This window comes from Neofelis nebulosa, chromosome 18 (assembly GCF_028018385.1).
Source record: "Neofelis nebulosa isolate mNeoNeb1 chromosome 18, mNeoNeb1.pri, whole genome shotgun sequence".
NCBI lineage: Eukaryota > Metazoa > Chordata > Mammalia > Carnivora > Felidae > Neofelis > Neofelis nebulosa.
The window spans coordinates 22,898,474-22,925,704 of NC_080799.1; the positions used below are offsets into that span (position 1 = coordinate 22,898,474).

The window sequence follows — 27,231 nt, forward strand, 5'->3', positions numbered from 1 at the left end:
TGGCTACTGAAAAGGGGAATAACTTGCTTGGATCTCAGAGCAGCACACTCAGGCCTTAGAGCAGGTGTCCGGCCCGCAGCCCAGCCTTGAACGACAGGAAGGCAAGTAGGACGGACCCCCTGGAGCTCGGCAGGGCAGTGCTGGCCGACATCAAGCCACATTTAGCAGGTGGAAGGTTTAGACGAGGCAGCAAGAACAGTTTCCACCGAGATCGGAGGAGACGTCCCCGAGGAAGCGAGTGCTGGGGCGGTTTGGCAGGGGAGCCATAGATCTTCTGTCTCAGTTTATCTGTTTCTGTAAGATTTAAAGTTTGGGGCCATTCCCATAGCAACCGTAGCTCAGCAGCCCTGCTCATACTCCAAGGCCTCCGTTTTTCAGGGGCAGAGTAATTTGAGATCGCCCTGCTGAGCACGGGACCATAGAGAAGCTGCTGCGGGGACAGTCACTTGCACTTGCCTGACCTTGTGTTCTGGCTACGTTTTAAACCTCTGCCTTAAGAAAGCTGTGCCTTAATGTTTTGTTTCCTTAATAAGCTGGCAAGGTCATTTCTGGCTTTTTTTACTTTATCTTATCTTTTTGAGACGTTCGAGGTTTGAAAAACACAGAGCGATATACAAAGTGACTTAAAGCGTTTCTGCCATTCCAGGGTGGCAGCTTTCATCAGTTTTTATACCTGCCATCGGGGCCCCTTGGCCTTACCTCCTCCTGCCCCCCGCCGGCCTGCCACTCCTTGCCTGGAGCGGGCAGGAGGTCCGTGTGCTGATCTCTGCCATCGGAGCACAAAAGCCCCCACCCCCTCAGCAGCAGCACCTGCGATTTCTGTGCGTCGTCACAGAGCAGTTGCTTCAGATGCAGGCATCCTGCTTGGGACAGTGATCGAGGACAAGAACACCCCCCACCCACCCCCACCCCCAGTCTGAGAGTGGAGAGGGGCGGCTCCCACAGGTGCCCACTGTGTCGCCGGCTCCCGTTCGGCCTAGTGTGGCATCCACCAGGCGGTGTGGAGGCAGGGGTGAGGGGTGAGGGCGGGGAAGCACCACCTGGAAAGCGAAGGCGCCGGCACGGGGGTCTCTGCCGCGGGGCACTGCCGGTGCTACCGTGCTGGCGGCCGTTTCCCGCTGGGACGAGCTGCCTCCAGAATAAGCTTAAGTAGCTCAGCAGCTCCTTCTCTGGTTCACCGAGCGCACGCCAGCGGCAGGCTGCCCTCCGATCCCCCGAAGGCACGTTGATCCCCCCGCGCATTCACACCCCTCTGCCCCGTGCGGCAGCGTCCGCTTCGGCCTTTGCTCCTGCGTCCTGTGCTGCCCGCTGGGCCTTCGGGGAGGTGGCTGGGCCATCCGGCTGTGGACAGTGGGGAAATAGGAATGCTTTGTATTTGCACCAGGCTTTTAAGTACACCGAGGTGTTACCTAACCGCCTCTTTTGCGCCCCACAAAATCCCAGAAAAGTTGGCAGGGCGTGGGGGAGGGGCCCCCATTTCACAAACGAGCCGCCCAGTCCCTGTGATCAGCCTCTCTCGGGGCATTCTTGGCCTTCTCGGCGTGAAGCCTGATGGCCAGAGTCCCACGTTTAGAAGACCTTACCTTGCTCTCTCCTGCCAGTGGCAGAGAAGGAAGAGAAGCCTGGCTCTCCGGGGCCCCTGGCCCCAGGGCCTGCCATCCTGCCCGGCCAACGCACTCACACCCCTCTGCTCCCCCAGGCCGTTCCCATTTGCCCTCCTAGACAGCACTCACGAACTGGTAACCGCCCTAGCCGTTCAGCTCCAGTACCTTGGCAGAGGTAAGATAGCAAAAGCAGCTCTAAACCCTCTGCCAGTCGGTTTCCGAGTGCGCCTGGCAGGAGTCCCACGGTGGCACTCTCGGCGAGGGGAGATTAATGAAAGCTGCTTACCTTTTCCAGATGGGAGGCCTCAGGATTCACGAACAACTGTGGGAAATTCTCAGATAGCTGGAGGGGGGGGCGTCAGGAGCGGGCCACCAGGTAGCTGCGAGGCCCCTGGGCCGGGACAGCCCCGCCAGGGGACCGCAGGGCGGGTCGCTCCGGCTCCAGGCCAGAAAGTCCTCACCTGAGCAGAGCGGCACGTCACCGATGACAGAGCTTTCTCGCTCGGTCGCCGGAGGAGGGATTTTGATGCCAGAAATTGTCATGGCAGACCGTTCGGCAACACCTTTTGCTCCAGGCTTACACGTGTCTCTTGGAAGTGTTAGTGAAAGCAGGCACAGCCAGTGTTCGGCAAAAGGAACCGAGCCGTAGAGCTCCGTGTCCCCCAGCTATCCCCCTGCCCTGTGGGACGCTGCTCCGCCCTCTCTGCAGGTGGACCTGGTCGTGCACCCGTCCATGGACCAGAATGACCCGCTGGTGAGGAGTGCCATCGAGCAGGTGCGCTTCCGGATCTCCAACTCCAGCATGGCAAACAGGCAAGTCGCAGCGCCCCGCGGGAATTCACAGGGAAGCCGCCTGGGTCTCTGTGGCCTTCCTGGAGCAGCTTTCACGAGCACCCTTTATTCGCACTCGTGTGAGATCAACACACTCATGGGCTTAGGAGCAATTTCTAGAGTTTTCAGAAAAAACAAAGTCCTCATTTCGTTCGTTCGAGTTCGACTCTGCCTCACGGCATCGACAGAGCACTCCGAACCATAGGCCCTGTGTGTGCGAGGCTCGCTCAGTCCCCTAACGGCTCCAGATGAGTCCAGTTGCCTTTCTGAGGCCTTCTCTAATCTTGTGAAGTGTCTCGTGCACTGAGAAAACTCAGGGATGGGAGAAAATTCTTAGCCGGGTTTAACCTGGAGATGGCCGATGGGCAGGCAAAGGGCTCCGCGTGGATTGTGGACCTTGGCCTCACGTGCTTTGAACCGGCTGCTGATTGATTTCCCATCACATCCCTTACCTCTGGCATTTCTGAAAGCGTCAGAGGACCCGGCACGTTGGGCCGCCTTTCTCAGAAGGCTGTCCTGGAGGTGGGGGCACACTCTGCAGGTCTCCACAGCCCTGTCGTCCCCAAACATCTCGTGACCTGACACATTTTATTCATGCACAGCACCTGCTTGGCTCCTGCGGGCAGCCAAGGTTGAAACTGCAGGGCCAAGTGGCTTCATCTGATCTGCCAGGACAGACCCTGTCCTTTCTCCCAGCTCTTGGTCCTCGTAGCAGGGTGTTGATCTTCTATTTGAACTGCAGGGTTAAAGTGGTCCAGCCTCCAGCGCCTCAAGCAGAAGCTGAAGAAGAAAGTCCAGAAAAAGAGGGTCCGAGCGGATCAGGAGACTCTCAGCTGAATACTTCCTCCAAATCAGAAACTGGACGGGTGAAAAAAACGGATGAGAAAATGGGCATCACCCAGCTGAAAAATTATCACCCTGTTGTAGGTAAAAAGCAGCTTCTCGTCGACGTCTGATGGTGTGTCGGTGGTTGGTGGTTGGCTGCATGATGGCGTTTGAGTCCCTTGGTGTTCTGCAGTCTAGCACTCGGCTAGAGTCCGAGGAATCGGGTTTGCGTGGCTAGCTGGGTCATGGGGGCTGGCCACGTGACTTCTGCTGCCGTCAATACCCCCATCTGCCAAATGGGCATGGTCTCAGCCCAGTGGGCCTCACATCTGAGTATGAGACTCAGATGAAACTGTGCTAGATCCTAGCGAGAGGAGTTAGGCACAAAGATTCATTCTGCTCCGCATCCTTGGGCTGGAATATGAACCACATAAACCACAGAAAACCTCCGTCCCTCCCGACCCCATAAACCTTCTGGTAGATCTAGTCTTTGATGAGTTTGAACACCGTGTCATTTTCCCAGAGTCCGTTCTCCGACAGGGTTGCCTCCTCCCTCAGCCCCCGTCGAGCCGCCCTAGTGTGAAAGTGTGCGGGCCCAGTGCAGGCGGCCAGGTACGCGTCACTCTTCTCCCGGCTCATGGGGCACGGGCCGTGGCCCGGTGTGGGTGCAGCGCAGCAGACCTGAGATCCCGGGGCAGAAGACAGCGTGTGTGTGTGTGACCTCCCTCGGTGCGCCACATCACCGCAGGAGGCCTGCCCTTGCTCTGCGGGTCCCGGGGTGTTCCGTGGTTAGCAACCGCAGTCCGTGGGAGCCCAGGGCCGGGGCCAGTGCCGGGGCAGCAGATCGGCCCACGCGCTGGCCACACAGAAGGCATTGGGCATGCTGCTCGAGTGGGCACGGCGGTGGAGGAGGGCCTCTGCCCACTCGCCCTCGCTCCCTGATCCTGTGGCTCCTTACTTTCTCTCCTGTCCTCTCTCCTTGGGAAAAGCCAAGGAGTACTTTATTTGTGTCAACAAAGAAACAGGATGCTTTCAAAGAACCCCGATGTGGGGGTGTTTTGCACAGCCCTGTCAAGCCCGGGTCCCCGTGCGGAGGCCTGTCAGGCTCTGTGTGGCGGTATCCTCCTCTGTCACACTCTGGCTTGCTCACTGCACTCTCCTCCTTCCTTGCTCCCCCCCACCCCCTGCCCCTGGCCTCTGGCCCTCCACGGTACGTGCCGGGCACACGCTCACCTCCGGCACCTTGCATTTGTCCCAGGGTGCACATCCCCAAGTCCCTGCGTGTCCCCACCACCCCACCACCTTAGTTGCCCTCTAGGTGGAATTCTAGCCCTCCTCCCACGTCCCCACTGGTTCTCTGCACCGGCCATTTCCATCTGTCGTGTGACTTTAGGTATCTTGTTAATACCTAAAAAGTATTAGAAAGTAAGTTCTGTGAGAGTCCAAACAGCACTCACTGTGAGTTTGAGTGGACTGAACTGAAGTGAATCTGGGAGTTTTCAAGCATTCCCTCCCCCCACCCCCTCTTGCCTCAGTTCCAGGACTTGGCCGTTCTCTAGGATTTCTGCCCAAAATGCCTCGCCTGCGGGTGGTACACATGTTTCTGTGGTACCTAATCTACGGGCACCCTGCCAGCCATGTGCGGACAAAGCTGGGCCTTGGCAGTGAAAGAAGAATGGGAAAGCAGGAGTCAGGCAGGATGGGAGTCCGGCCCTTCTCCAGAAATTACATGGAGACCTCCTCTGATGCCCTGCCCAAGGACAGCTTAGGGGGAACCTTCCTGGAGACTGAAGTGGAGCCCCCCACGGAGAAAGGTGAGCTGTTGCCCTCTGGAGGGGAATCCTAATGGTTCCTCATTCTTCTCATCTGAACTGGCTGAATCCCCACAGCGCCCCATCAAAGTAGAGTCATAATCTAGACTTTATGAACCCGTGGGCCTCCTGCCTGACAAGTAGGGTTTTGCCCGAGTTTGTGGTGAGAGGGAATCCAGACCTACCGGGATGATGTCACCATCATGTCTGGTGCCCTGCCTGCAGCACTGACTCTGAGTCTCTCCTAGTGTATGTGGATGAAGCCTCATGGATGCGCTATGTCCCTCCCATCCCTGTCCATAAGGACTTTGGCTTCGGCTGGGCTCTCGTCAGTGACATTCTCCTCTGCCTGCCCCTTTCCATCTTCATTCAGATTGTGCAAGTCAGTTATAAGGTACTGATGACTCCCAGGGCTATTGTGGGGGCTGGTCCCTCAGCGTAGACCAGAGGACCTACACTCACCTGGTCAAGGGAAAGTACTTCCAGACTTGTGGTTGTCTGGATGGACGGATGGACGGATGGATGGATGGATGGATGGATGGAAGGAAGGAAGGAAGGAAGGAAGGAAGGAAGGAAGGAAGGATGGATGGATTGGATGGGTGGATGGTTGGGTGGATGGATGAGCGGGTGGAAGGAAGGTAGGAAGGGAGGGAGGCATGGAGGGAAGGGGGATAGATGGAGATGAGATGGATGGATGGAGAGATGGGATGGATGGATGGATAGATAAGATGAATGGGTGGGTAGATAGGCAGACAGATAGGTAGGTGATGGAGAATGATTGGATGGATGGATGGGTGGGTGGGCAGATAGACAGATAGACAGATAGATAGGATAAACAGGATGGCTGGATAGACCTAGATAAATTATTGGCTGGATAGATGGATGGTTGCTTGGTGTGTCAAAGGAAATACTTGAAAGACTTAAAGTTAGATCAATTAGATATATCGAAAGAGACAGATAAAATTATGTTGTAGCAATATGCTTCTAGAAACTTGGTAAATACCAAAAAAGGAGAAAATAGGTTCAGAGAGACTGCTGCCCAGAAAGGAGTGGTGTGTGTTTTTTCACGGTTCTTGCAATTGACCCTGGCCTTGAGGGTAAGCTGATCTTGAAAATGACCTCTTAGGTAGACAACCTTGAGGAATTTCTGAACGACCCTCTGAAGAAGCACACGCTGATCCGCTTTCTCCCCAGGCCCATCCGACAGCAGCTTCTGTACAAGAGGTAAGGTCCCTGAAAACGATGCAGGCTGGGTGACAGTCCCAGTGGGCCCCTTGAAGTTAGGTTCTGAATAATTGTTCACCAGGAACAGAAAAAGGTTCTGCCCCCCAGCCTGTGAGGACTCGGGGTTTTCATTCATTCAGTGACCCTGTGAGCCTTGTGGATAAAGCACAGAGGCAGACGAAGTGGGGGCTGGAGAATTTTGTCACTTAATTTCGAGGTTCTTTTCAAGTAAAGTCTGTCGATAAAGACTGCGAGGTTCAGAGTCGTTTTTTTTTTCCTTTGGCTAATGTTACTTTCTCAATCAAAACCCCATGTCGGATCCACGCTCCGTTGCCCTGGTCGGGTGCCGGGAAGGGGCTTCCAAGTCTCTGCACAGGTCAGGCCCCATGAGGTAGAAGAGGGCGCCACAAGCGAGTCCCACGCCTTCGCCCGACGCGGGCCGCCTGGCCACGGCCGAGTGTGCTGGCACCGGAACCCGCCGCTCCCCTCTGTTTTCCAGACGCTACATTTTCTCTGTGGTGGAGAACCTTCAGAGGCTGTGCCACATGGGGCTGCTGCAGTTTGGCCCCACAGAAAAGTTTCAGGACAAGGATCAGGTAACGTGTCCTGTGCCCAAACGAAGGGGGTCCTGATGGCCAAGCCGTTTCCAGACAGCTGGCCGGCCGTGGTTCTGAGCTTCCCCCCCTCACCCCGTCCGCGTCTCCCTAGGTGTTCATTTTCTTGAAGAAGAACGCGGTCATCGTTGACACCACCATCTGTGACCCACATTACAACCTGGCCCGCAGCAGCCGGCCCTTCGAGAGGCGTCTTTACGTCCTGAAGTCCATGCAGGATGTGGAGAACTACTGGTTTGACCTGCAGTGCGTTTGCCTCAACACCCCTCTAGGTACCGTCTGTCGTTGCGGGGCTCCCTGTTCTCCCCGCTCTCTGTGCCGTCACTGGGGTTTAGAGCAAGAAGAAACTAGAAGTCACTGCCGGTTTTCAAACTGTTCTCCAGAGACCTGGAGTGTCCTTGGGGCTCCCTTAGGAAGGAGGGCGATGGGCTTCGAGTAGGGGGGGCCCCCAGGCCACTCTGCTTTGTCTTCATTCACTCATGCATTCAGTAGGTGTTTGTTGCACACCTGGTGTCTGTCATTCCTGGGCCTGACCAGGACACACGCACCCCTGCCTTCCTGAGTCTTAGTTCTCAACAGAGAAGACACACAGATCCACGTCACTTGCTGAGACAGATGCTGCAGAGGAAGTATACAGGGTCGTGAGTGGAGGCTGTTTTAATGGGGTGGCATTTGAGCCGAGCTCTGAAGGCTGAGGCCGAGCCCAGAGCCGGGGAAGAGCAGTACAGGCGTGGGAACATCACGTGCATCATTGGGAGAAGCAAGAGGCTGGTGAGGGCGGGGAGGAGAGTGGCAGCTGCCATTGGAGAAGCAGGGAGGAGTCAGGACTCTGGGGGCCCTGTAGGACTTGGTACGGGGTTCGGGTTTATTCTAAGAGCAGGAAGAAGCCGCTGGATAGTTGTAGGCAAGAAGTGACAAGATCTCTTCCATTTTTCAAAGCTCACCCTGGCTGCTGGGTGGGGAACGGACGGAGGAGCCCGAGAGTAGAAACAGGGCCGTGACTCCTGTCCCAGAGAGATGTCCACTGGTGACAGTGAAGGAAGGGGGCAGCTTGGCAGGTGTTTTGGAGGAAGAACTGAACAGATTGGGCCAGCAGGTCGGATGAGTCGGGTTTGGGGGTCAGGCCTTTGCTTGTGTCTTCTTCCTATCCCTGCCATGTCCCTTGACCTGTGTTCACCTGGCAGTGACCACTCGTGCATCAAGCATCGTCTCTTTGAGGAAGGCTTTTCAGCACCTTTATGCTGTCAGCTGCTCTTTCTGAGGATTCCTTGCGCACAGGAGATTTGGCTTCCGTCCCCACGGTGTCTCAAAGTGCCTGGTGCACGGTCGACGTGCCGTGAATGTTGGTTGACTAGATGGAGGCCTTGTGCAAGGCCATAGACCAGTGCTCTTTCCTCCAAGCCAGTTTCCACCTGGTCTCTTCGTGCCACCTCTACTAGGAGGAAGGGCTGCCATGTCCGGTCTGAACCTGGGAGGGGAGCCCTCTTCCCTTGCTCCTGTCACAGAGCCGAAAGGTCACCATTGCACCTCACTTCTTGGAAAGCCAGAGGCCCAGGTCTGGATGAGGGCGAGGGGCTGCGGGGGAGCCCATGCCCCACACTGCACGCTTGTGTTTGGTAGATTTGTTTACTGTTGGCAGGGTGATGAACCCTTGCAGTGAGAACCTTTGATGTAATGGGTCCAGACAGGTTTTAGAACTCGTGTGTTTCATAGAATCCTCTGGCATTCAGTAAGCTAAGCTTTTACCATTTCAGATTTTTAGAGTGCCCTAATTCCTCTGCATTTTATACCCAGATAAAAATTTGTGAACCGGTATGTTATTTGCACCAGAGTTGTTGAGGCTTGACAACTGGTGAATTTCCATCCCTTTTAGTGTTCATGAGCAGAAATAGGGGAGGCTTAGAGTCCATTAAGCAGGCACCGATTGTCCCTTCGTTTAACAAACACTCGAGGAGGGGCGCCTGGGTGGCTCAGTCGGTTAAGCGTCCGACTTCAGCTCAGGTCATGATCTCGCGGCTGGTGAGTTCGAGCCCCGCGTCGGGCTCTGTGCTGACGGCTCAGAGCCTGGAGCCTGTTTCGGATTCTGTGTCTCCCTCTCTCTCTGCCCCTCCTCTGCTTCATGCTCTGTCTCTGTATGAAAAATAAATAAATGTTAAAAAAAAAAATTTAAAAAAAAAACCACTCAAGGAGGTTCTGCCCCAAGGACTAAGGGGAAAGTACCATATAATAAGACATGAGCCTCCTGCAGAGCAAGGGCTCACCAAGCATGGGTATGGGTATCACCAAACAGATTCACTGGGAGAGACTGTTAAAATGCAGATTACCGGGCCCTGTCCAGAGCTTTGGATTCAGCAGGTGTGGGGATGGCCTAAATCTGCATTTCAAACTCACAGCGAGGTGGCGCACAGGAGAAGCATTGCCTTAAGTCCTCCTAGACTTAACCAGCCATTCGCATGCGTGACCTTGAGCTCCCCTGAAGACCTCTCTGAGGTTGACCTTTTCATTTCTAAGCCAGGAACACCACCACCAACAAATTATGGGCTGAAGCAGAGCTTGAACCCCGTGTCTTATGTAAACACCAGCGAGCAGTGTGGGGCATGGGCTCCCCCGCAGCCCCCCCGCCCCCACCCAGACCAGTGTCTCCAGTCGAGCATGTTGGAAGACCGTCTTTGGTAGTGTGCAAATCACCAGAATCTTCCTTTGCCTTACTCAAGCAACAGTTCATAGCGGTTTGTTTTCTTGCAAGAAACACAGTTTTCTTTATTGTGCCTTTACAGAACGCTATTTCTCAACTGTGTTAATGCAGCTCCTGGACACTCAGAGAACATCTGGCTGTCCTCCAGACCCCACCTGGCCCAGGGACACTGCACTGAGCCATCTGCCCAGATCCCTGCTGACCCCGACTCCACGGCCCCTGCCAAGTGCATCATTTTTGCTTACCGCCTCCTCCGGGCTGGCACACAGGAGCTCCGTAGGCTTTCCCTGAGGAAGGAGGCCCCAGGGCTCCTCTGCTCGCGATCCCCCCACGGCCGTTGGCCTCTCCTGTTGCCAGCTCGCCTTCCCTCCCTCGTGGAGTTCAGCCAGAGTACAAATCCTTTATTCGGGTTCACACCCCAGTGTTTGACCCCCTGACATCTATGATAACGCATTTGTACGAAGAGGGTCTACCAGTTTCAGAGCCTGTCCCGCAGTGGTGAGCGGAGTCACAGGAAGGGAATCTTTTGCCCGCGGCTGCGAGGCGGCCTGCCGGAGCCCCGGCAGGACACGGTCCCCAGGGAAGCTTGCGTTTGCTCTCTCAGGTGTGGTGCGCTACCCGCGCATCAGGAAGAACGGCACCCAGGATGAGGGCACTGATGAGGAGGGCAGTCTGCAGAAGGAGCAGGAGAGCGCCATCGACAAACACAATCTGGAGCGCAAGTGTGCCCTGATGGAGTACAGCACGTGCGTCCCCGCACCCCCCGCCCCCCGCCCCCAAGTGCAGTCCCACAGGCTCCAGCTCCTGGGTGTCCGGCCACACAGGTCAGGCCGGGAGCGCCCACGTCTCTGGTGCAGAGGCCGCAAATCGGCGGCCACGGGCCCCTCTGGCCCCGGCCAGCCCTTGGCCCACATACTGTTAAAACAGAACAAACTTGGTTGCCACAGTTCAGAAGTTGGGAAATTTACGTAAAATTCTGGGGTCGGGCAAGCGTTTCCCTTCTGTCACGTGTTACCAAGAAGGTAAAAGGTAGTTAGGAAAAATACCTCCACCATGTCGCGGGCTCTCTTTTCAGTTCCCAAGAAGGTCTCTCTTTCCGTTTACTTCCCACCTCTCAGGGGGAGCCGTGAGGTCGTGGACGAAGGCTCGATCCCCGGGGACGGGCTGGGAGCCGCCGGGCTCGATTCTAGTTTCTACGGGCACCTAAAGCGTAACTGGATCTGGACCAGCTACATCATCAACAAGGCCAAGAAGGTGGGCTTCGGGGGGTACGGGGAACACGCATCCCCGGGCCACTCCCCAGCCGCTGCCGCAGCTGCCCACCCCGCCTGCCCTTTCCCGGCTCGCTGTTTCTGATTTGGTAAAACCAAAGTTGACCAGAGGCACAAGTACTTATATCCGTATGTATTGAAGGCACATCAGGCCCTTTAAATACCTGCCTGGCCAGTGTTGTTGTTTGTTTTGTTTTTTGTTTTTTTCAATGGATTCTAACTGATTCTGTCACACGGACAGGTATTCCTTTTAAAGAAGGAACAGAAAGTCCATGAGACACAGGTCATACATGAGGGAGCACGTGTGCAAGAAGCAAGTGGCTGCCCAGGGGCAGCCCAGCCCCAGGGGCAGCCCGACAGCTTCTGGAACGCAGCTGCACAGCCGCCCTCACCTCTCTGGCAGAGACCAGTACACCTCAGTGCATGTGACGCTCTGGCTCCCTGGGGATTCAGGGACGCCCCTGCTTTCCAGTGATGCGCTTGTCTTTTAGGAGAACACTGCATCTGAAAATGGGCTCATGGTGAGACTCCAGACGTTTCTGTCCAGGCGCCCGTTGCCACTCAGTGCTGGAGGTACGTGAGCTGGGGGTTCACCTTGGAAACAGACACGGGACCGGCCCAGGCCACGTGACTACCTACCACACGTTCCATTCAGCTCTGGCCTTCACGGGGCTCATCCTGAAATGCTCACCTCCTGTGCTTATTTCCAGGCAGTGGCAGGTTGAATATCTGGGGGGAAGCCAGAGCAGGATCTGAGCTCTGCACCGACAGGGAAGAGCAGTTCGAGATGGACCGAGAGCCCACACTGGACCGGAACTGGAGAGTGAGGGGTGGGAAAAGCCAGAAGCGGAAACGGCTGAAGAAAGACCCCGGAAAGAAGATCAAGAAAAAGAAAAAAGGTCCCGTGATGGTCGCTCGCATCGGCTAGGCCTTGTCTTTGTACATTCCGGCTCAGAGACGGACTGTAGTCTCACTGCGGCCGGGGCCGAGCTCTGCCCCCAGACCCGGGCTTCTCTTCTCCCTCTGTTTGTAGGGCTGACTGTGCACGGTCGCCGTCTCGTCCTCCACATCGAGCTGGCAGACTGAGAGATCCTCAAGCTGCTTACATGCTTCCTCTCTCTTTGTGTCTTATAGGGTCTTTCAGCTTTGTGACGCTCCTCAGTTCAATTTTCTAACTTCATCTCAACTGAAAAAACCTTAGCAAAAATCATTAGCAGAAATCCTCATCTCAACCAGCCAAAATCTTATTATTCTTTTGGTTTGGCTTTTGATACTTGCATTATATCAATCAGGGCAAAGTTCAAAAGTCACGTTGTGTTTTTAACTCAGAGTAAAGGTGGGAGTCGGTCAGGCCAGGCCTGCGGAATCTCTTCCAGTCTCGTGAGCCCCCTGGGTGTGTCTTAGACTGCTGTTTTGGATCCTTCCCCTGGGCAAGTATTATAGCGAAAGACAGCAGGAGGACAGTGAGGAGATGGGTGCCTGTGTTTTCATTCATTTTTACATCATCTAAGTGGTCTGTGTGTCGTAACAACGATCTGATAGCTATACCGTTTTCCGATGAGAACAGAATGTTTATTTTTTTTTTTAATTTTTTTTTTTCAACGTTTTTTATTTATTTTTGGGACAGAGAGAGACAGAGCATGAACGGGGGAGGGGCAGAGAGAGAGGGAGACACAGAATCTGAAACAGGCTCCAGGCTCCGAGCCATCGGCCCAGAGCCTGATGCGGGGCTCGAACTCACAGACCGCGAGATCGTGACCTGGCTGAAGTCGGACGCTTAACCGACTGCGCCACCCAGGCGCCCCGAGAACAGAATGTTTAAATGGGAACCTGTTTTCAGTGGTTTACTTGGCTGCTGTTTATAACAAATAGGCTTGTGTCCATTGGAAAGCAAGCCCCCCCCCCCCCCCCACACTTCAGCTCAGCCTATCCAGATAGGCATGGGGTCATTTTGGCTCACAAAGACCTGAATTCATCACAAGGCAAAATCCGGTGGTGGTGTCCCGTGGAATCCCAAATGTTCTCACCCTACTTTTCTTCTGCCTTAATGTGGAAGAAATGTCCTAAACAGTCTCTTGGAATTAGCAGTAGCATATGGTGTTTACCTTGTCAAACTGCCATGAGTCTATCCCGAGGGGAGGAGATGTTGAGAGAACCTGGCGGGTAAGAGCTCATGGTTCAGACCCTCTGTCTGCTACTGACTGGGCTGTACAACTTTGGGCAAATTGCCGTGTCTCACCGTGTTTCAGAGTCCTCAGCTACGAAATGGGGATTATAACTGCCTCCTTACAGAGTCGATGCAAAGTAGCATTTTGATTATGGGTTGTTAATATGTAAACAGCTTAAAGCAGTGCTTGGCATACAGTAAATACTCCATAATGTTGGTGACTGGCACCGCACGGGGTATTTTATACCCAGTCTGGTTCAGTCCTCACAGCAGCCCTGAAGGATGCGCCTTGTTGTCCCCATGGTGCCCCGGAGTGTGCCCAGCATCTCAGAGGTCGCCAAGCAGGAGAATGGTGGGGGCCCTGCGCATGCTCCAGCCCTCAAAATGCCTACCACCGCGGTGGGAGGGATGGGACATGGGCTGCGTTCAGGCTGCCCAGCTTGTCACAATGAAATTTGACCAGAGAGAAAATGATAGAAGCGGTTAAAGTATCTATGTGTCAAGGCCCGAGTCTTTTGCGGTTAGTTTCTATGGTTTCTGACACAATGGGATTCTGGTAGCTGATAGCCTTGGTCAGATCTCACTAGCCGAGTAGGGGCCCTTCCCCTCCAGAGTGCCAGCTCCAATCCGGCTGTTAGAAGCTCCCTCTCTTCTCCCCCTGATATTCTTAGAAGAGTCCCCCAAAGAGAAAAACAGGAGGCTGCGTTACCACGATGAGGCCGACCAGAGCGCGCTGCAGAGGATGACCCGGCTGCGCGTCACGTGGTCCATGCAGGAGGACGGGCTGCTCATGCTCTGCCGGATCGCCAGCAATGTCCTCAATGCCAAGGTATTGGGCCCCCGGGCCCCCGGGCCCCTGCCCCTCCCTGGCCTGCCGAGTCGCTTTCCCTCTCGTGGGGAGCTCTGTTCCCTATGTGGCCGCACACAGACACTCAAGGCCCCTGGGACGCTCAACTGTTTTGCTTGGCCACCAGGAAAAACGTTTCCCAGAATCCCACAGATGAATATTCCTGGCCTTGCTCATTTCTTTCCAGCCTTCGGCTAACACACATAGATCTTTGCCTACCTGCAGGCTAAACAGCTCGGCGCTGTTCTTACTCTCTTCACTGGGAACCTAACACTTTCTGCTCCCCTTCTCCCACCCTCACCTGCCTGGAAAACTCCTATTTTTCTTTCATAACTGCTTATCATCTCTGGAGAGGCTTCATCGATCCTGCCGATTGGAAGTAATTACCGCGTTCTTACCGTGTCCTTCGCACGTGGACTTTTCACACTGCTTCTGTTGCTTCTGGCCCCTCTTGGCTTACGGGAGTGGCTGCCGCTCAAGGCAGGGAGACCGCCCGTTTGTTTCGTAGCCACAGCCCCTAGCACGGTGCTCACCACACGGTAACCACTGGGTCGTCGTTCCCCGAATCCGTGTGGGATGGTGATAGTGGCCTCAGCCTGGCTCCCCGGCTTCGTCACGGCTCAGTCCCCGCCTTCCGTGCCAGTCCCCCACACTCACGTCTTCCTCCCGGTCTGTGTCCTTGAACCCCGGCAGCTGGGGAGGGGCTTCCCATCGAGCGAGTTCTTCCCCTTTTCCTCTGATGTCACTGCCTCCAAGAAGGTTCCCCAGCCCGAGCCAGAGCTCCCCTTCTCACCATGTTCCCCAGCCTCACTGACTCCTAGTCTGACTATTCCTGCCTCTTTGCCCGGCTCTGATCTTCTGAGTTTGCAGCAGGGGATGGGCTCTGCCACCGTGTAGTCCAGGGCCTCCTCCGGGTAGTAACACCACCGGCTTCCTCAGTGCCCAGGTTGCGTGCCCTGTCCTCGGGCGCATCAGCCAAGAGAAGCCCCGGCGGAGGTCCTGTGCCCAGAATGCCCTCTGCGTCAGGCCTGCTGGATCCCTTTTCTCGACCACTTCTCCAGATGCTCGCACCCCCCATTCCCTCCTAAGTTCCAGCCCAGTTCTTCCTCCAGGGAACAAGCTGGAGGTGACAGGCTGCCATCCCTGGTCTCTGTTCCTCGCCTCTGATAGCGGAGAGATGTGCCTGCCTCCACCCACCCTCCTTGGAGCCGGTGGGACCAGGAGAGCCCTGCTTGGTTCTGGGGCAGCAGACCCTCCCCTCATCTGCTTAAATACACACCACATTCTTGGGCCACCTCATTCTGGGGACTTTCGGAAAATAACCTCGTGATCAAGCCCCTTCCCTATCTTGGTGCTCCTTTCCTGCATGTTTTTGGCGGAGATGTTCTCCTGAGTCTCTGATAGTGAAGCTAATTCAGTGCTTCTGTTTCTACTGACGCACAGAATGTTTCTGAGCGTACGCGATGTGCTCTTAAACCTCGAAAACCGCCCAGCTGACACATGTTTGGCATAACCTTCCCTAACATGCTGCCCTTCCAGACAGCATTACCCTGTGCCCTCCGAGTACCTGTTACTTGCCGGAACACTCTTCCCCACCAGTTGTTGAGGATTTGGCTTATTCTCTCTGCCCAGCACCTCACTCGTGCCAGGCGCACCGTCAGTGCTCCGTAAATGTGATCCAAGTAAAGCCGGGAGGGGGCCGGCTTTTGAGTGTCCGCTGAGGAAGGAGGCGCTGCAGAACATACCTTCCCCCGTCCTTTGCGATCGTGACCCATAACGCAGGCTCTGGGGATACTGATTTTCCTTCTTGGCTTGTGTGTGTTCCAGGTGAAGGGCCCATTTGTCCCCTGGCAAGTTGTGCGGGACATTTTGCACTCCACCTTTGAAGAGTCTCTGGATAAAACCTCCCATTCGGTCGGACGAAGAGCTCGCTACATAGTCCGAAACCCCCAGGCCTATCTGAACTATAAGTAAGCCGTGTTTGAACTTCCATAAGTTGGGGCCACAGTTACTCCCGTGCTTCTAGTTCGTTCTTTACTTTCCTTGCATCTCGTTTGCCCAAGAGTCCGCTCTGAAATCCAGAGAGAGTGGTGCGTGCCCGCCCGTAGCCTCTGCCCGAGTGTTGGGGCCTGCGGGCGAAACCGCTCGTGAGTTTTCAAGGGCTCCGCCTGCCTCTGAGCCGTTTTCCGTATCCGGGGTCTTACACGCTTCAGGACAGCCTTGTGACGTACGTGCTGTTCTCCTTCACTACCCATGAGGACGCGGAGGCCAGTCAGGCTGGGCGGCTTACTGAATGCATCCCGCCAGCGGCGCGTGGTCAGGCAGAGGCATCTGCTGAGTTTCACCACTGTCTTCAGCGCTCAGGGCGGTTCTAGATGTCAGGGCCCGTCACATAGCTCCCTCCAGGAAGAAGCGGGGCAGGACCGGAGCCATCGGACCCAAGAGCACTGTCCCTATTACGTCCTCAGCACGTCCTCGGCGTTCCCCTAGAGGGCCGGGTCCGCGTGGTGGTGGCGGCTGGCCGGGGACCGCAAAGCGTCCTCGTTGTGGCTTGTCGGTTGCCAGTGAGGCTGCCCACCCAGGCCTTCCTCCCACGGCCAGGGCACGGCGCTGTCGCCCGCCCTGTCAGCCCCCGCCACAGGCGTGGGCTCGAATGGGGAGGACCAGCGGGCGTCCGGGCTGTGCGCGGGGGGGCCCGAGTGTTGCCGCCAGCACGAGAGCGGGGCCGGGAGGGGGCACGTGGCGGGGTTGGGAAGGACTGCTCCCACCGACTGGTTGTTCGTGCCCTGGGTCGGCAGGAGAGCGTCGCTCGGGTTGACTCTGAGCCGTGGGCCGCCTGCCGTCCGCTGGGTTGTAGAGGGAGACAGCCCAGCCGTGGATTGTGGAGTAAACCACTGCGACCAGTTGCTCACCCTCAGCACGACTGACATTTGGGGCCAGGTCATTGTTTGTTGTGGGGCCGTCCTGTGCACTGTACCATGTTCAGTAGAAGCCCCGCCTCCACCCGCTAGATGCCAGCGGCGCCCCACCCCCGACCGTGACAACCACCCACGCAGGGGCCAGCGCACGAGGGCCCTTCCTGTGGGGAGCCACTTGGCCCTATGTGGAGAATCTTAGACTTTTCTAGAAGGGCTCTGGTCACCTGCTCCAAACCCCTCTTTTTTCAGAGTGGGAACAGCCCCAGAGAGAGGATGCAAGTCAGCCAGGGTGATAGTGCGTTGGCAGTGGAGTGAGTTCCGGAACTTGGGCTTCCTGGCCCCTGCCTGATGCTTCTCCGCTTGTCCCGCGGCGGCTGCTGGGCGAGGGGGACACGAAGGGCTGCGGCCCAGAGCCGCAGGACCCGGCACGAGACGTGTATCCACTTGGGGGCTGTGCCCTCACCTGCGAACAGAACGATACAGCCAATGTTAGCCACCCCTGGCCCACCCGCCCCGGCCCTCGGCAGGCAGGTGACCGTGGGGCCCCGACACCTCACCGAGCTCTAGGATGGAATGACAGCCTCCACCTTGCAAGCTCTTTGTGGAGGTGCAAGTGCCCGGCTCATAGCAGCCCTGCAAACACGGGTTGCCTTTGCCCGCGCTTCTTAGTGGGCAGGTCAGACTCTCCTTACGTCGCGGAGAGACAAAGATGTGTAGCGGACAGAGAGCGCTTTTGGAGATGAGAGCTCTTTCCCGTAGTGACACCAGGGCCTGTGTGATAGTTTAACATTTAGAGCACATCTTCACATAGGACATCTCATTTGGTCCTGGCCAGATGCCTGTGAGGGCAGGCAGGCGGGAGTCCCTGTTCTCAGTTTATAAGTGGAGGACGGAAGCTCGGAGAGGCCGAGCGTGTGACGTGTGGGCGGCCACAGACCTGACTTGACTCGGGGTTGGCTGACCCCAAATCCTGCACTGTTAAGAGCCGTCATCACCCAGCAGGTATAAGGAAATCGTACTCTGTGTTTAGCCAAGGCCAGATGTGTTAGAACAGGGGCCTTCCGGCGACTCTGAACACAGACCTCGTTACAAGCCAGACCTCACGGCCGTCCTCCCTCCCTGCAGGGTTTGCCTGGCCGAGGTGTACCAGGATAAAGCACTTGTCGGGGACTTCATGAATCGAAAGGGCGACTACGAAGACCCAAAGGTAGGCCCCCCTGGGTCATCAGGCTCAGCCTGCCCTGAGGGCAGGGGTCTCTGGGTTCCCGTCTGGTCCTGTGGGTCCCGCAGCGCCTCCGCTGGCCTTACAACGTGGATGTTTCTCCCGCGCGTCTGGGAGATCGGCTCCTTCGTTCTGTGGCTTTGGCCCCCGTTTGATGTGGCTCTAGCACCGGTTCTCAGAGGTGGTTAGAATCTGACACGCCACTTTGCAGTTGGGCCTGTTTCGTTAAGAAAACAGGGCCGCTCTTCGGGACGTCCAAACCGCTGGACTCTCTGGAAAGTTAGCGGACAGGACGGGGCCTGAGTTTTCTGGATACTTTGTGGGCGGGCTGGGCCGGCGGCTGACCGGAGTGAAGCCATCTTTCCAGACCCAGATTCCCTGCCCTGTGGCTCAGAGTCTCCTCATCCCCCGCTCGCCGAGCCAGCGCCGGGCTCTGTGCACGTGCGTCAGGCCTGGCGCCAGGCGAGGCCGGTCACAGCAGAGACCCAGCCCTTCTCGGGGAGCCCAGGGCTGTGGACAGAGAAGTGACTCTTCAGAGCAGTGCAGTCACCCGAGGGGAAAGCCCAGGCCCGCTGAGGTCGCACAGGGAGTACTGAGTGCTTTTGGCGCAGATGACAAAACACAACAACCCCACGGGGCTTCCAGCTGTTTCTCCCACGTGCCCAGCACCTCAGAAGAGGGCAGCCCTGTGCGGCCACAGCAAAGCAGAGATGTCATCAAGGCCCCACGTTCAGTCTGTCACTGGCTCCTGGTCCCTAATGGTCAGTGTTCATCCTCATACTGGCCAACTCGTGGTTGCCCCCTGGCAGGTGGAGCTCCGTCCTCACCCTGGAATCCCAGGGCAGGAAGGATGGGGAGAGGGTGGCACTGGACCCTGGGAGCAGGGAGGGGCCAGCCTTGCCCAGAGGCCCCTGAGGTTGCTGTCATTGGTTTAGATTCATCCTGACTCCTCCTGGGAGGCTGGGCAAATCAGATCGGGGCTGGCTCCAGGCTGAACACGATCGGGGCCCCGGAAATGGGCTGCCAGCAGCATCTACTGCAGAGGGCTTAGCCTAGACTCCAAAGATGAGGGACCCACTGAGGCAGGGGCAGCAAAGGAAGGGGGAACAGGGTGCTGGGGAGGGGGCCACAGTGGGGCAGGAGCATGCCCTCCTCCTGCAGCGTGGGACAGCTTGCCCCCTGGGGGACGGATTAGAGGTGAGGCCGCGGGGAGAGCGATCTGTGCCCTAGTCTGGACGGGGCTGGGGGCAGCGCAGGGAGGGAGGGAGCCATTTGGGGTCCACGGTTGAGGGTGGGAGGGAGGAGGAGGAGGCCGAGGCCGCTGTGCTCAGGGTGAGCCAGGGAGGAACAGAGCTGGGAAGGGGGAGGCGGCAGGGGAGCACGGGCCGGGCCTGCTGATAGGTGGCGCGCAGCCGTGGGAGGCTGCAGGGATAGTGTGGGACACACTTGGGCCTGCCTGGGGCCTGGGGCCTGGGGCAGAGCTGGCAGTGCAGGAGTGAGGGCTGGCAGCATGTTCCTTGCCCGAAATCCCCGGGCCCAGTGGCGTCTATCACCTCCCCAGGTGGATTCAGCAGGCTCAGGAGGCAGGAAGGCAGAGGAGGTTACGGTTCTCAGTCCACATTTCCGGGGGGTCGCTGCTGGGAATTTGTGACAAGATCTCCCTTGACGTATCAGCAAAACCTCCCTTCAGGGAGAGAAACGGCCTAATCTCATTCTCTCATCTTGAAAGGTTTGTGCCAATGAGTACAAAGAGTTTGTGGAGAAGCTCAAGGAGAAGTTCAGCTCAGCCCTGAAGAATCCTAATCTTGAAACCCCAGACACACTCCAGGAGCTGTTTGCCAGGTAAGGTTCTTCTGGGAAGTTTCTGTGTGACTCTTACGGGGCAAGAGGAAGAGTCACCAGCCACGGGCGTCTCCCCTGGTCAGCAGTTCCACGGCCTTGCAGCTGACCTGGCTGTGTCCCCTGACTCTGAACCAGCTCGCCTCCTCTCGTGGGCGACTTGAAAAAGGAGAGGCCGGTGCCAACCCCAGCACCCCACCGGGCGCCCCCATTCCTTCTCCCACAGGGGCCCTGCTGCTGACTTAATCCGGGCTTCCCCGCACACCGGGTGTGCTTTTACTAAGATTGCTCACTTGACCTAGGAGGACACTCCAGGATAGAAGTAGCCCTCCCGAGGCGGCAGCGCTTGTGACCCACAGGGCCAGGGTTTGAACTTCCGCGGTGGGCCTGATTCCAGAGCCCCCAGCTCTTTCCAGCTCGGCCGCTGGGCGCCTGGAGAACATACTTGGGTCCAAGCACAGAACCCGTGAAATGTTTGAGTCTTGAGTTCTGTGATCCAGGCCTGTTGCCACTGCCTAATTCACCTGTGAATCCCTTCTTACCAGCCCCATCGAGGCGGTCCCTCAGGCCACTAGATGTCTGAATTTCTTCCTGTAGAGAGGACGTTCATCTGTTGGTTCCCGTTTGGGAACCCTAGGACATGGTTGCATTTAGCCCCAACAGCTTCATCCGGAGATCTCGATCTTCCATCCGTCCAACAGACAATTTACGTGGTGCCCGCGTATGCCAGCGAGCGATTTGTAGTTGTTTTCAGAGTTGACATCAGTGCCTTCTTTTGTGTTTGGGGCTCGTTTTTGCAGAGTTCCCCAGAACTCTCAAAGGGCATGGTTTATGTTCAGTCTTAAAGGTGTTTCAAATGGCCCGCATACTTTCAGTAAATTTACGAGGCACCTTTTAGTTATAAAAAAAATACGGTTAAAATAAAGCCTTTTTATTTTTTAAAGGAGAGTTCATGAACCATCTGGAGGAAGGAAGAAGTCCCGCCCAGTTGTAACAGTTTAACACTAAATTTGATCTGGAGCATTCTGGCAGGACAGGCAAAAAAGAAAATGGATCCAAATACTTTGACTGAAACCAGTTCACATTTCCTATTAACTAAATTTTAGGAAGAATTTACTGTTGCCAAGACAAATTTTGACTTTAGAATTGTAGAAGCCAAAGAAATGTCTTGCAAATGAACAGCCATTATTTTTTTTAAGTGAGTTCTGCGATTTTGTCTTACGTTGAATTGCCTGGCTCTGAAATGCAATGGCTGGCACATTGGACTTTTCTTCTTGTATTTGTTTGCTTGGTAGGAACACAAACAACATTACTCGAAGCTCAGAAACACAGATGGGGACATAGCCTGCTATCTGATACAGCTACTCCCTCTTTTGAGATATTTTCTTCCAGACATCTTTCTTATGCTTGTTTTTAATCCTGATGGGCCCACGATTTTAGATCCCCTTCCCTTGACAATTAGCGGTGGCTCTCTGCCAATAGGCACTTTTCCGTGTTGTTTCATAATTGTCCCTAAATGAACACTCCTCATTTTCTCAACCCTCTTTTTACCAGCGCGCTTGCTTGACGAGTGGAGTATGGTATTTTCTCATTGTAATTGACACGTACGTGTTTGAATGTTAACGAGTTTCACATTTTCTCCAGCACGGTCGCCAGCGAATGGCCACGTTGAGCAAGCATCCGCGCAGCGAAGGTCTCCTGTGTTCCACTGACATGCTCTCCTTTCGTCCCTTATGCAGATACCGAGTTTTGGCGATTGGAGACGAAAAGGATCTGACCAGGAAAGAGGATGAACTTAATAGGTAGGTACTGATGTACTGAGTGCCTTTCCCTCAGCCCATGATCCTGGCTGCCTGCGGCCTAGCACAGGAGTCACCCCGGGCCCGACCTAGCCTGCCAGCCGTCTTTGAAAGTGAAGTTGTGTGCGAACGCAGCCTGTTCTGTGGGTCGTCTGTGCTGGTTTCATCCTGCAACATCAGGTCAACTGACTATGGCAGAGGCCACACAGCCCTCGAAGACCGAAATATTTATTATCTGGCCCTTTCCGGGAAAAGCTTGCCCACCCGAGCCTCACATAGCAGTGGCTTAGCCTTAAAGTGAGTTGAGGAGACAGTTTCAATTCTCAGCCCATGAGCTTTCCACGCAGAGCTCTGCTTAGAAAGCTCAGCTGGTTTTTCTCATGTTGGATAACCAAGATTCAGTTTGATTTTAGCCCTACATTTCAATGAGAAGCCTCTCCTTTTTGGAGAAGAACTTGTTGGAGGTTGGATGAAAATGGGGCACGTGGCTGGGCCAGTCAGTGGAGCGTGCTACTCTTGATCTCATAGGTAGGTAGGTAGGTGCACTGAAAAAAATCTCAGCCCTGACTACATTTGTCAGTTGTCACGTACACCTGCTTTACGGCACCACTTAGCCACTAGACTCAAACATTTTTTCCTGCAAACATGGAGCAGTTAGTAAGGCTTAAAAACCACCATGTGTCTTGTTGCGGTTTATGAATAGTCTAGGCGTTCATAGCGCTTTCATGGGAGGCAGCACTTTTTGAAAACGAGAACTGAATCCACCCAAAGTGAGCAGTGCCCGTGGCCCGCCGCCTCACGTGCTCTGCCGCCCACCCCTCTGTCTTTCAGCGTGGATGACATCCACTTCCTGGTGCTCCAGAACCTGGTCCAGAGCACGCTGGCCCTCTCAGACAGCCAGATGGAGTCCTGCCGGTCGTTTCAGGTGGGTAGCGGGCACCCGGCGCCAGCTTTGCGGGAGCGCTGTGGGGCTCGCCCTGTCAGAGGTGGGAGCCGAGGGAGGCCCTCCTCGCTCATTCTCTTCTCAGCTGTGCGGTCTCGGGGGGTCCGATTTCCCCTGAGACTCACGCCCTCACTTCTTTGATCTCGGAAGTGTGGTGGCAGGATCCAGTGACCGTCCCCCCCCCCCCCCAAATCCTTCCTGTGCTGAGGTTTTCGGTCTGATGTTTAAGGCAGAAACTTAGGCAGAAGAGGAGGTGAGCCATGACAAAGGACTGAGGCAGCAATTGAGCTGTACAGCTTATCTTCTCAAATCAGAACTTCTAAATGTCGAGATACTTTGATCTCTGGAGATCACCGTGCGGGAAGGCTGCCTTTCTCCGGGCCACGAGCTTAGATCTCTCCTGAGAACATCTTAGAATGTAATGCTGCTTTATCTTGGCTGAGTGAGGGTGGAGGGCAGGCAGGCACTTCTCCTTGAACCCCATCCCGAGCCTGGGGAGGTGCTGATATTAATTAGCACTCGCTACAAACAGGAAACTTGCGTTTCCCAGGGCGCGAAAAAGCAAATGTCCACGATCACACGACTCTCCATTGACCCAGAGTCCATGTGGCTCCAGGGCCCCAGCGGAGAGGTGCTCAGAAGGGCCTGCCCCCGCCCCAAGCCAGTGCCTCCCTTGTTTTTGATGGTCACACAGGTGTATTCCAAATGGAACCTATTCACTTTTGTATTTAACCTCCAAATCTGAAACTCAGCGCTGGTTTACGTTACCAAATCAGCCCAGTTTGGAACACGAGAGGGACAAATATGAAAAAAAGGGATGGTATTATTTCTTTCTTTTTTTTTTTTATTTTCTTCTATTTTTTTTTTAATTTTTTTTTAACGTTTATTTATTTTTTTTATTTTTGAGACAGAGAGACACAGAGCATGAACGGGGGAGGGTCAGAGAGAGAGGGAGACACAGAATCGGAAACAGGCTCCAGGCTCTGAGCTGTCAGCACAGAGCCCGACGCGGGGCTCGAACTCACGGACTGCGAGATCATGACCTGAGCTGAAGTCAGACACTTAACCGACTGAGCCACCCACGCGCCCCTGTTTTATTTTAATGTTTCTTCATTTTTGAGAGAGAGAGAGACAGACAGAGCACAAGCAGGGGAGGGGCAGAGAGAGAGAGGGAGACACAGAATCTGAAGCAGGCTCCAGGCTCCGAGCTGTCAGCACAGAGCCTAAAGTGGGACTCGAACCCACAGACCGCAAGATCGTGACCTGAGCCGAAGTCGGACGCTCAACCGATTGAGCCACCCAGGCGCCCGTTTCTAATCCCACTGATGAGTTCAGACAGGTGGTGTCCCAAACTTTGGGTACCTCCTCATCCACCAGGGAGCCCTTGCAGCATGTGGCCCCCAGGCCCTGCGCCCAGAGACCGCAGAGGGGGTGGGATCCTCACAAGCATGCTGCCGGCCCCAGGATTCTGACCAGGGTCCTCGGAGCACCCTGGGGGAAGACACAGTGTAGACCCAGCTTGGACACTGCACATATCTTCCAGATGGTGCTTGTTACTTTGGCCACAGAGGAGATGAGGAGCACTGGGGGGAAACGGAGCGATTTAGGGAAAATACGTGACCCCGTGTGACCTGGTGGCGCTTCAGAGCACCACCCCGGCCCGAGTGCTTTTACAGCAACAGCCAGGCCTCTGCAGACTCAAGACTGAACGCTCTTTCCATGCCTCTCTCAATTCGTCACCGTGAGATGCAGCTGTGGTGGAGGGGTCCCCAGTCATCCTGTTCTTGCCCCCCTCGGTGCCACGCAGCACTTGAGCCACGTTTATTCACGTGACGTGTGTACGTCTCGGAGTGGGAGGCTGGTGGTGGTGCCTCGCCCCTCCTGCATCCCAGCACTTTACAGATAAAGAGGGCAAAGCCTTGTGGGAGTCTCAACACACAGAGAACAAGAATGGAACGGTTTTGGGGTGGGGGGCAGAAGTCCCAAGCAGACGGCCCCCAGTCTGGCCCTGGCTCTGTCTTGTCAGACCCAAGCTTGTTTAAAAAGAAAAAAAAAATGTTTTTAATTTACTGCCAGCATTGCCCATAAAGATCCTAATTTCCGACTTTATACCTGTGGCCATGGAGGGACCTTTTGGCTCTTCTGCCCAGCAGGGATTCGAGCCGGACGGGACCTCGGGGGTCAGTCCAACCGCTCATCACACAAGCAAGCCTGGCCCCAAAGTTAACGGCCAAAGCCAGGTCCCCGCGTCCCAGCCAGGGCCTCGTCCCCCGCGTCATCCTGCTGCTGTCCCTCCTCCGGTTCCGTTGGCAGGCGGCGTCTGGGTTCTGGTGGGTGGTGCCGAAGGCCTCATCACTCTCCTTGCCCCCCGGGGGCGTGGGAAGTTGCGTGAGGCAGTGCCTGGGCCACAGCAAGAGGCGGGTGCTTCGTCAGTGACTGCCCGGCTGGCACTGAACGCTGGAGGGCCATCGGGGATGAGGTCAGAGGCCTTATATGGGATCCCACAAGGTTCCCTGTAGCCCCAAACTTCCGGAGGGGCTCTGCAGGGAAGCAGCCACTCCCAGGGGGCCGTGGTCGACTGTCTGCCTCTCGCATATCTGGCAGGCTGGGCCACAGTCGCTCACTCCCCAGGCTTGGTGTGAGTGCTCCTGCACCAGCAGTCATCTGGGGAGCATGCCCATCACACAAGGCTTTTCTTTTTTTCCTTTCTTTTTTTAAATACAACTTATCGTCGAGTTGACTAACATACAGTGTGTACAGTGTGGTTTTGGGGGTAGGTTACAGGGCTTTTCACAGGAAGTGGAGCCCAGCTCCCCCCTCCCCAGAGGAGAAGAATGATAGCAAATTGGCCCCTCCCCCCACGTCTTTCCCTCTGCCCCATGCAGTGCTTTCCCTTCAGGCTTGATGGTCTATGCAGACATCGAGGGTGGTGTGTGGGCCTCAGACTGACAAGACCCAGTGTGTGCCCAGATCCCCCTCCGGCCAGCACCCCGACTGACTACTGCCTTGGCTCTGCTGATCTCCTAAGTCCCTCTGCCATGGCACAGTGGTGAGGTCACTGGACTTGAGGGCAAGGCCTCGTTCTCGCCTCTTCTTGGTCCCACCCCTGCCCAGCAATGTGGCCTCGGAAGCTCCCTCGAAGTCCACGAGCCTCCGTCTTCTCTGGCACTCGTGGTTCTGGGGGCGATGCGGCAGAGAACCTTCCGAGCCTAAAATGCTCAGACCGTGACCATACTTTTTCCTGGCCAGCACTTTTGAGGAGACAGGCCTAGCAGGAACTGTCCTGGGGTCTAGTGGATGCTGGACATTTGCTGTTGGGGCAGTTGGCCAGATGGTGTGGACGGAGTAAAGCGGACGTGTTTGGGAACATACTGTGTGGGCGGAGCCAACCAGACGTACTAATGGGCTGAGTGAGGAGTAGGGAAAAGAGTGATATCAGAGATGATTCTGCGTTGACTCCCACTGTCTTTTTTTTATTTAAAAAAATTTTTTTAACGTTTATTTATTTTGAGACAGAAAGAGACAGCATGAATGGGGGAGGGTCCGAGAGAGGGAGACACAGAATCTGAAACAGGCTCCAGGCTCTGAGCTGTCAGCACAGAGCCCGACGCGGGGCTCGAACTCACGGACCGTGAGATCATGACCTGAGCCGAAGTCGGCCGCTTAACCGACTGAGTCACCCAGGCGCCCCAACTCCCACTGTCTTTTTATCCAAGACTTAGCTGTGGGGTGCAGAGCAGTCCTTTCTCCCAGCTGCCTGTCCCTCTCTGTAGTCTCCGGGGTGAGACGTGATGGGAGGGAGAAGTTTGAGGGTCGGAACTGCTGGCTTCCTCTGGGCACTCTCACACCACACCCCCGGGTGTCCTTGTCCCCCCGTGGGCCCCTCCTCTGCAGACCAGCTGTAGCGTCTGCTCCCCCCACCCCCCAGCTGCGGGACCACCTTGCTCACCCGCTGCCTTGCTGTGTCGCAGACTTTCCGCCTGTACCGGGAGTACAAGGACCATATTCTGGTGAAGGCCTTCATGGAGTGCCAGAAAAGGAGCTTGGTCAACCGGCGCCGCGTCAACCACATGCTCGGCCCGAAGAAAAACCGGGCTCTGCCCTTCGTGCCCATGTCCTACCAGTTGTCCCAGACCTACTACAGGTGAGCCCCGGGCGGGGCTGGGGAAGGCTCAGGGCGTCACCTCCAGGGGGCGCCACCTCCGGGGGGGGGCGTCACCTCCAGGGGGTGTGGGGCCCTCCCGTGGCCACAAGCGCAGGGTGCAGCTTCTGGAACGAGTTTCCTTCTCTGCGCCTGTGCCACCTGCTGTGGGGATAAGGGCAGTGCTCGCAATGGTTTGTTCTGGGACATTTACCAAAATGAGTTTCTAACGTAACAATTCGACTAATGGCACAGCCTCGTGGTCGGGCCTAATCGGTCATTCTCACAGCTCAGAGCTGCTCCGGGCTTCATCTTGAAGCCATCCCGTATTTTCCAGACTCCGTTTGCAGCACACAAGCCACCTGAGTGGTGGTTTGGGATGCTGTGAGTCACCTTCCGGAGCGCCTCCTGACGGGAGCACTCCTCACAGCGTGGTCCGCAGCCGGCGTGGCTGGTCTTGGTCACCCGCTCCGCATTTTG

The 27,231-nt window shown here is 55.9% G+C and overlaps 1 protein-coding gene across 2 annotated transcripts in view; it reads left to right on the forward strand.

The window, feature by feature from the left end:
* The window catches only part of GTF3C1 (general transcription factor IIIC subunit 1), a 75,358-nt gene that overhangs the window by 40,531 nt on the left and 7,596 nt on the right, over positions 1-27,231 (forward strand). For both annotated transcript variants that reach the window (XM_058710264.1, XM_058710265.1), the window contains exons 13-30: positions 2,314-2,417; positions 3,178-3,362; positions 4,796-5,074; positions 5,320-5,465; positions 6,198-6,295; positions 6,795-6,891; positions 7,004-7,181; positions 10,209-10,350; positions 10,723-10,858; positions 11,367-11,448; positions 11,586-11,774; positions 13,714-13,871; positions 15,717-15,859; positions 17,933-18,014; positions 19,759-19,871; positions 21,608-21,670; positions 22,499-22,592; positions 26,582-26,754. In XM_058710264.1, the coding sequence (XP_058566247.1) occupies positions 2,314-2,417; positions 3,178-3,362; positions 4,796-5,074; positions 5,320-5,465; positions 6,198-6,295; positions 6,795-6,891; positions 7,004-7,181; positions 10,209-10,350; positions 10,723-10,858; positions 11,367-11,448; positions 11,586-11,774; positions 13,714-13,871; positions 15,717-15,859; positions 17,933-18,014; positions 19,759-19,871; positions 21,608-21,670; positions 22,499-22,592; positions 26,582-26,754 (2,462 nt within the window). The remainder of the gene's footprint in view (positions 1-2,313; positions 2,418-3,177; positions 3,363-4,795; positions 5,075-5,319; positions 5,466-6,197; positions 6,296-6,794; positions 6,892-7,003; positions 7,182-10,208; positions 10,351-10,722; positions 10,859-11,366; positions 11,449-11,585; positions 11,775-13,713; positions 13,872-15,716; positions 15,860-17,932; positions 18,015-19,758; positions 19,872-21,607; positions 21,671-22,498; positions 22,593-26,581; positions 26,755-27,231) is intronic.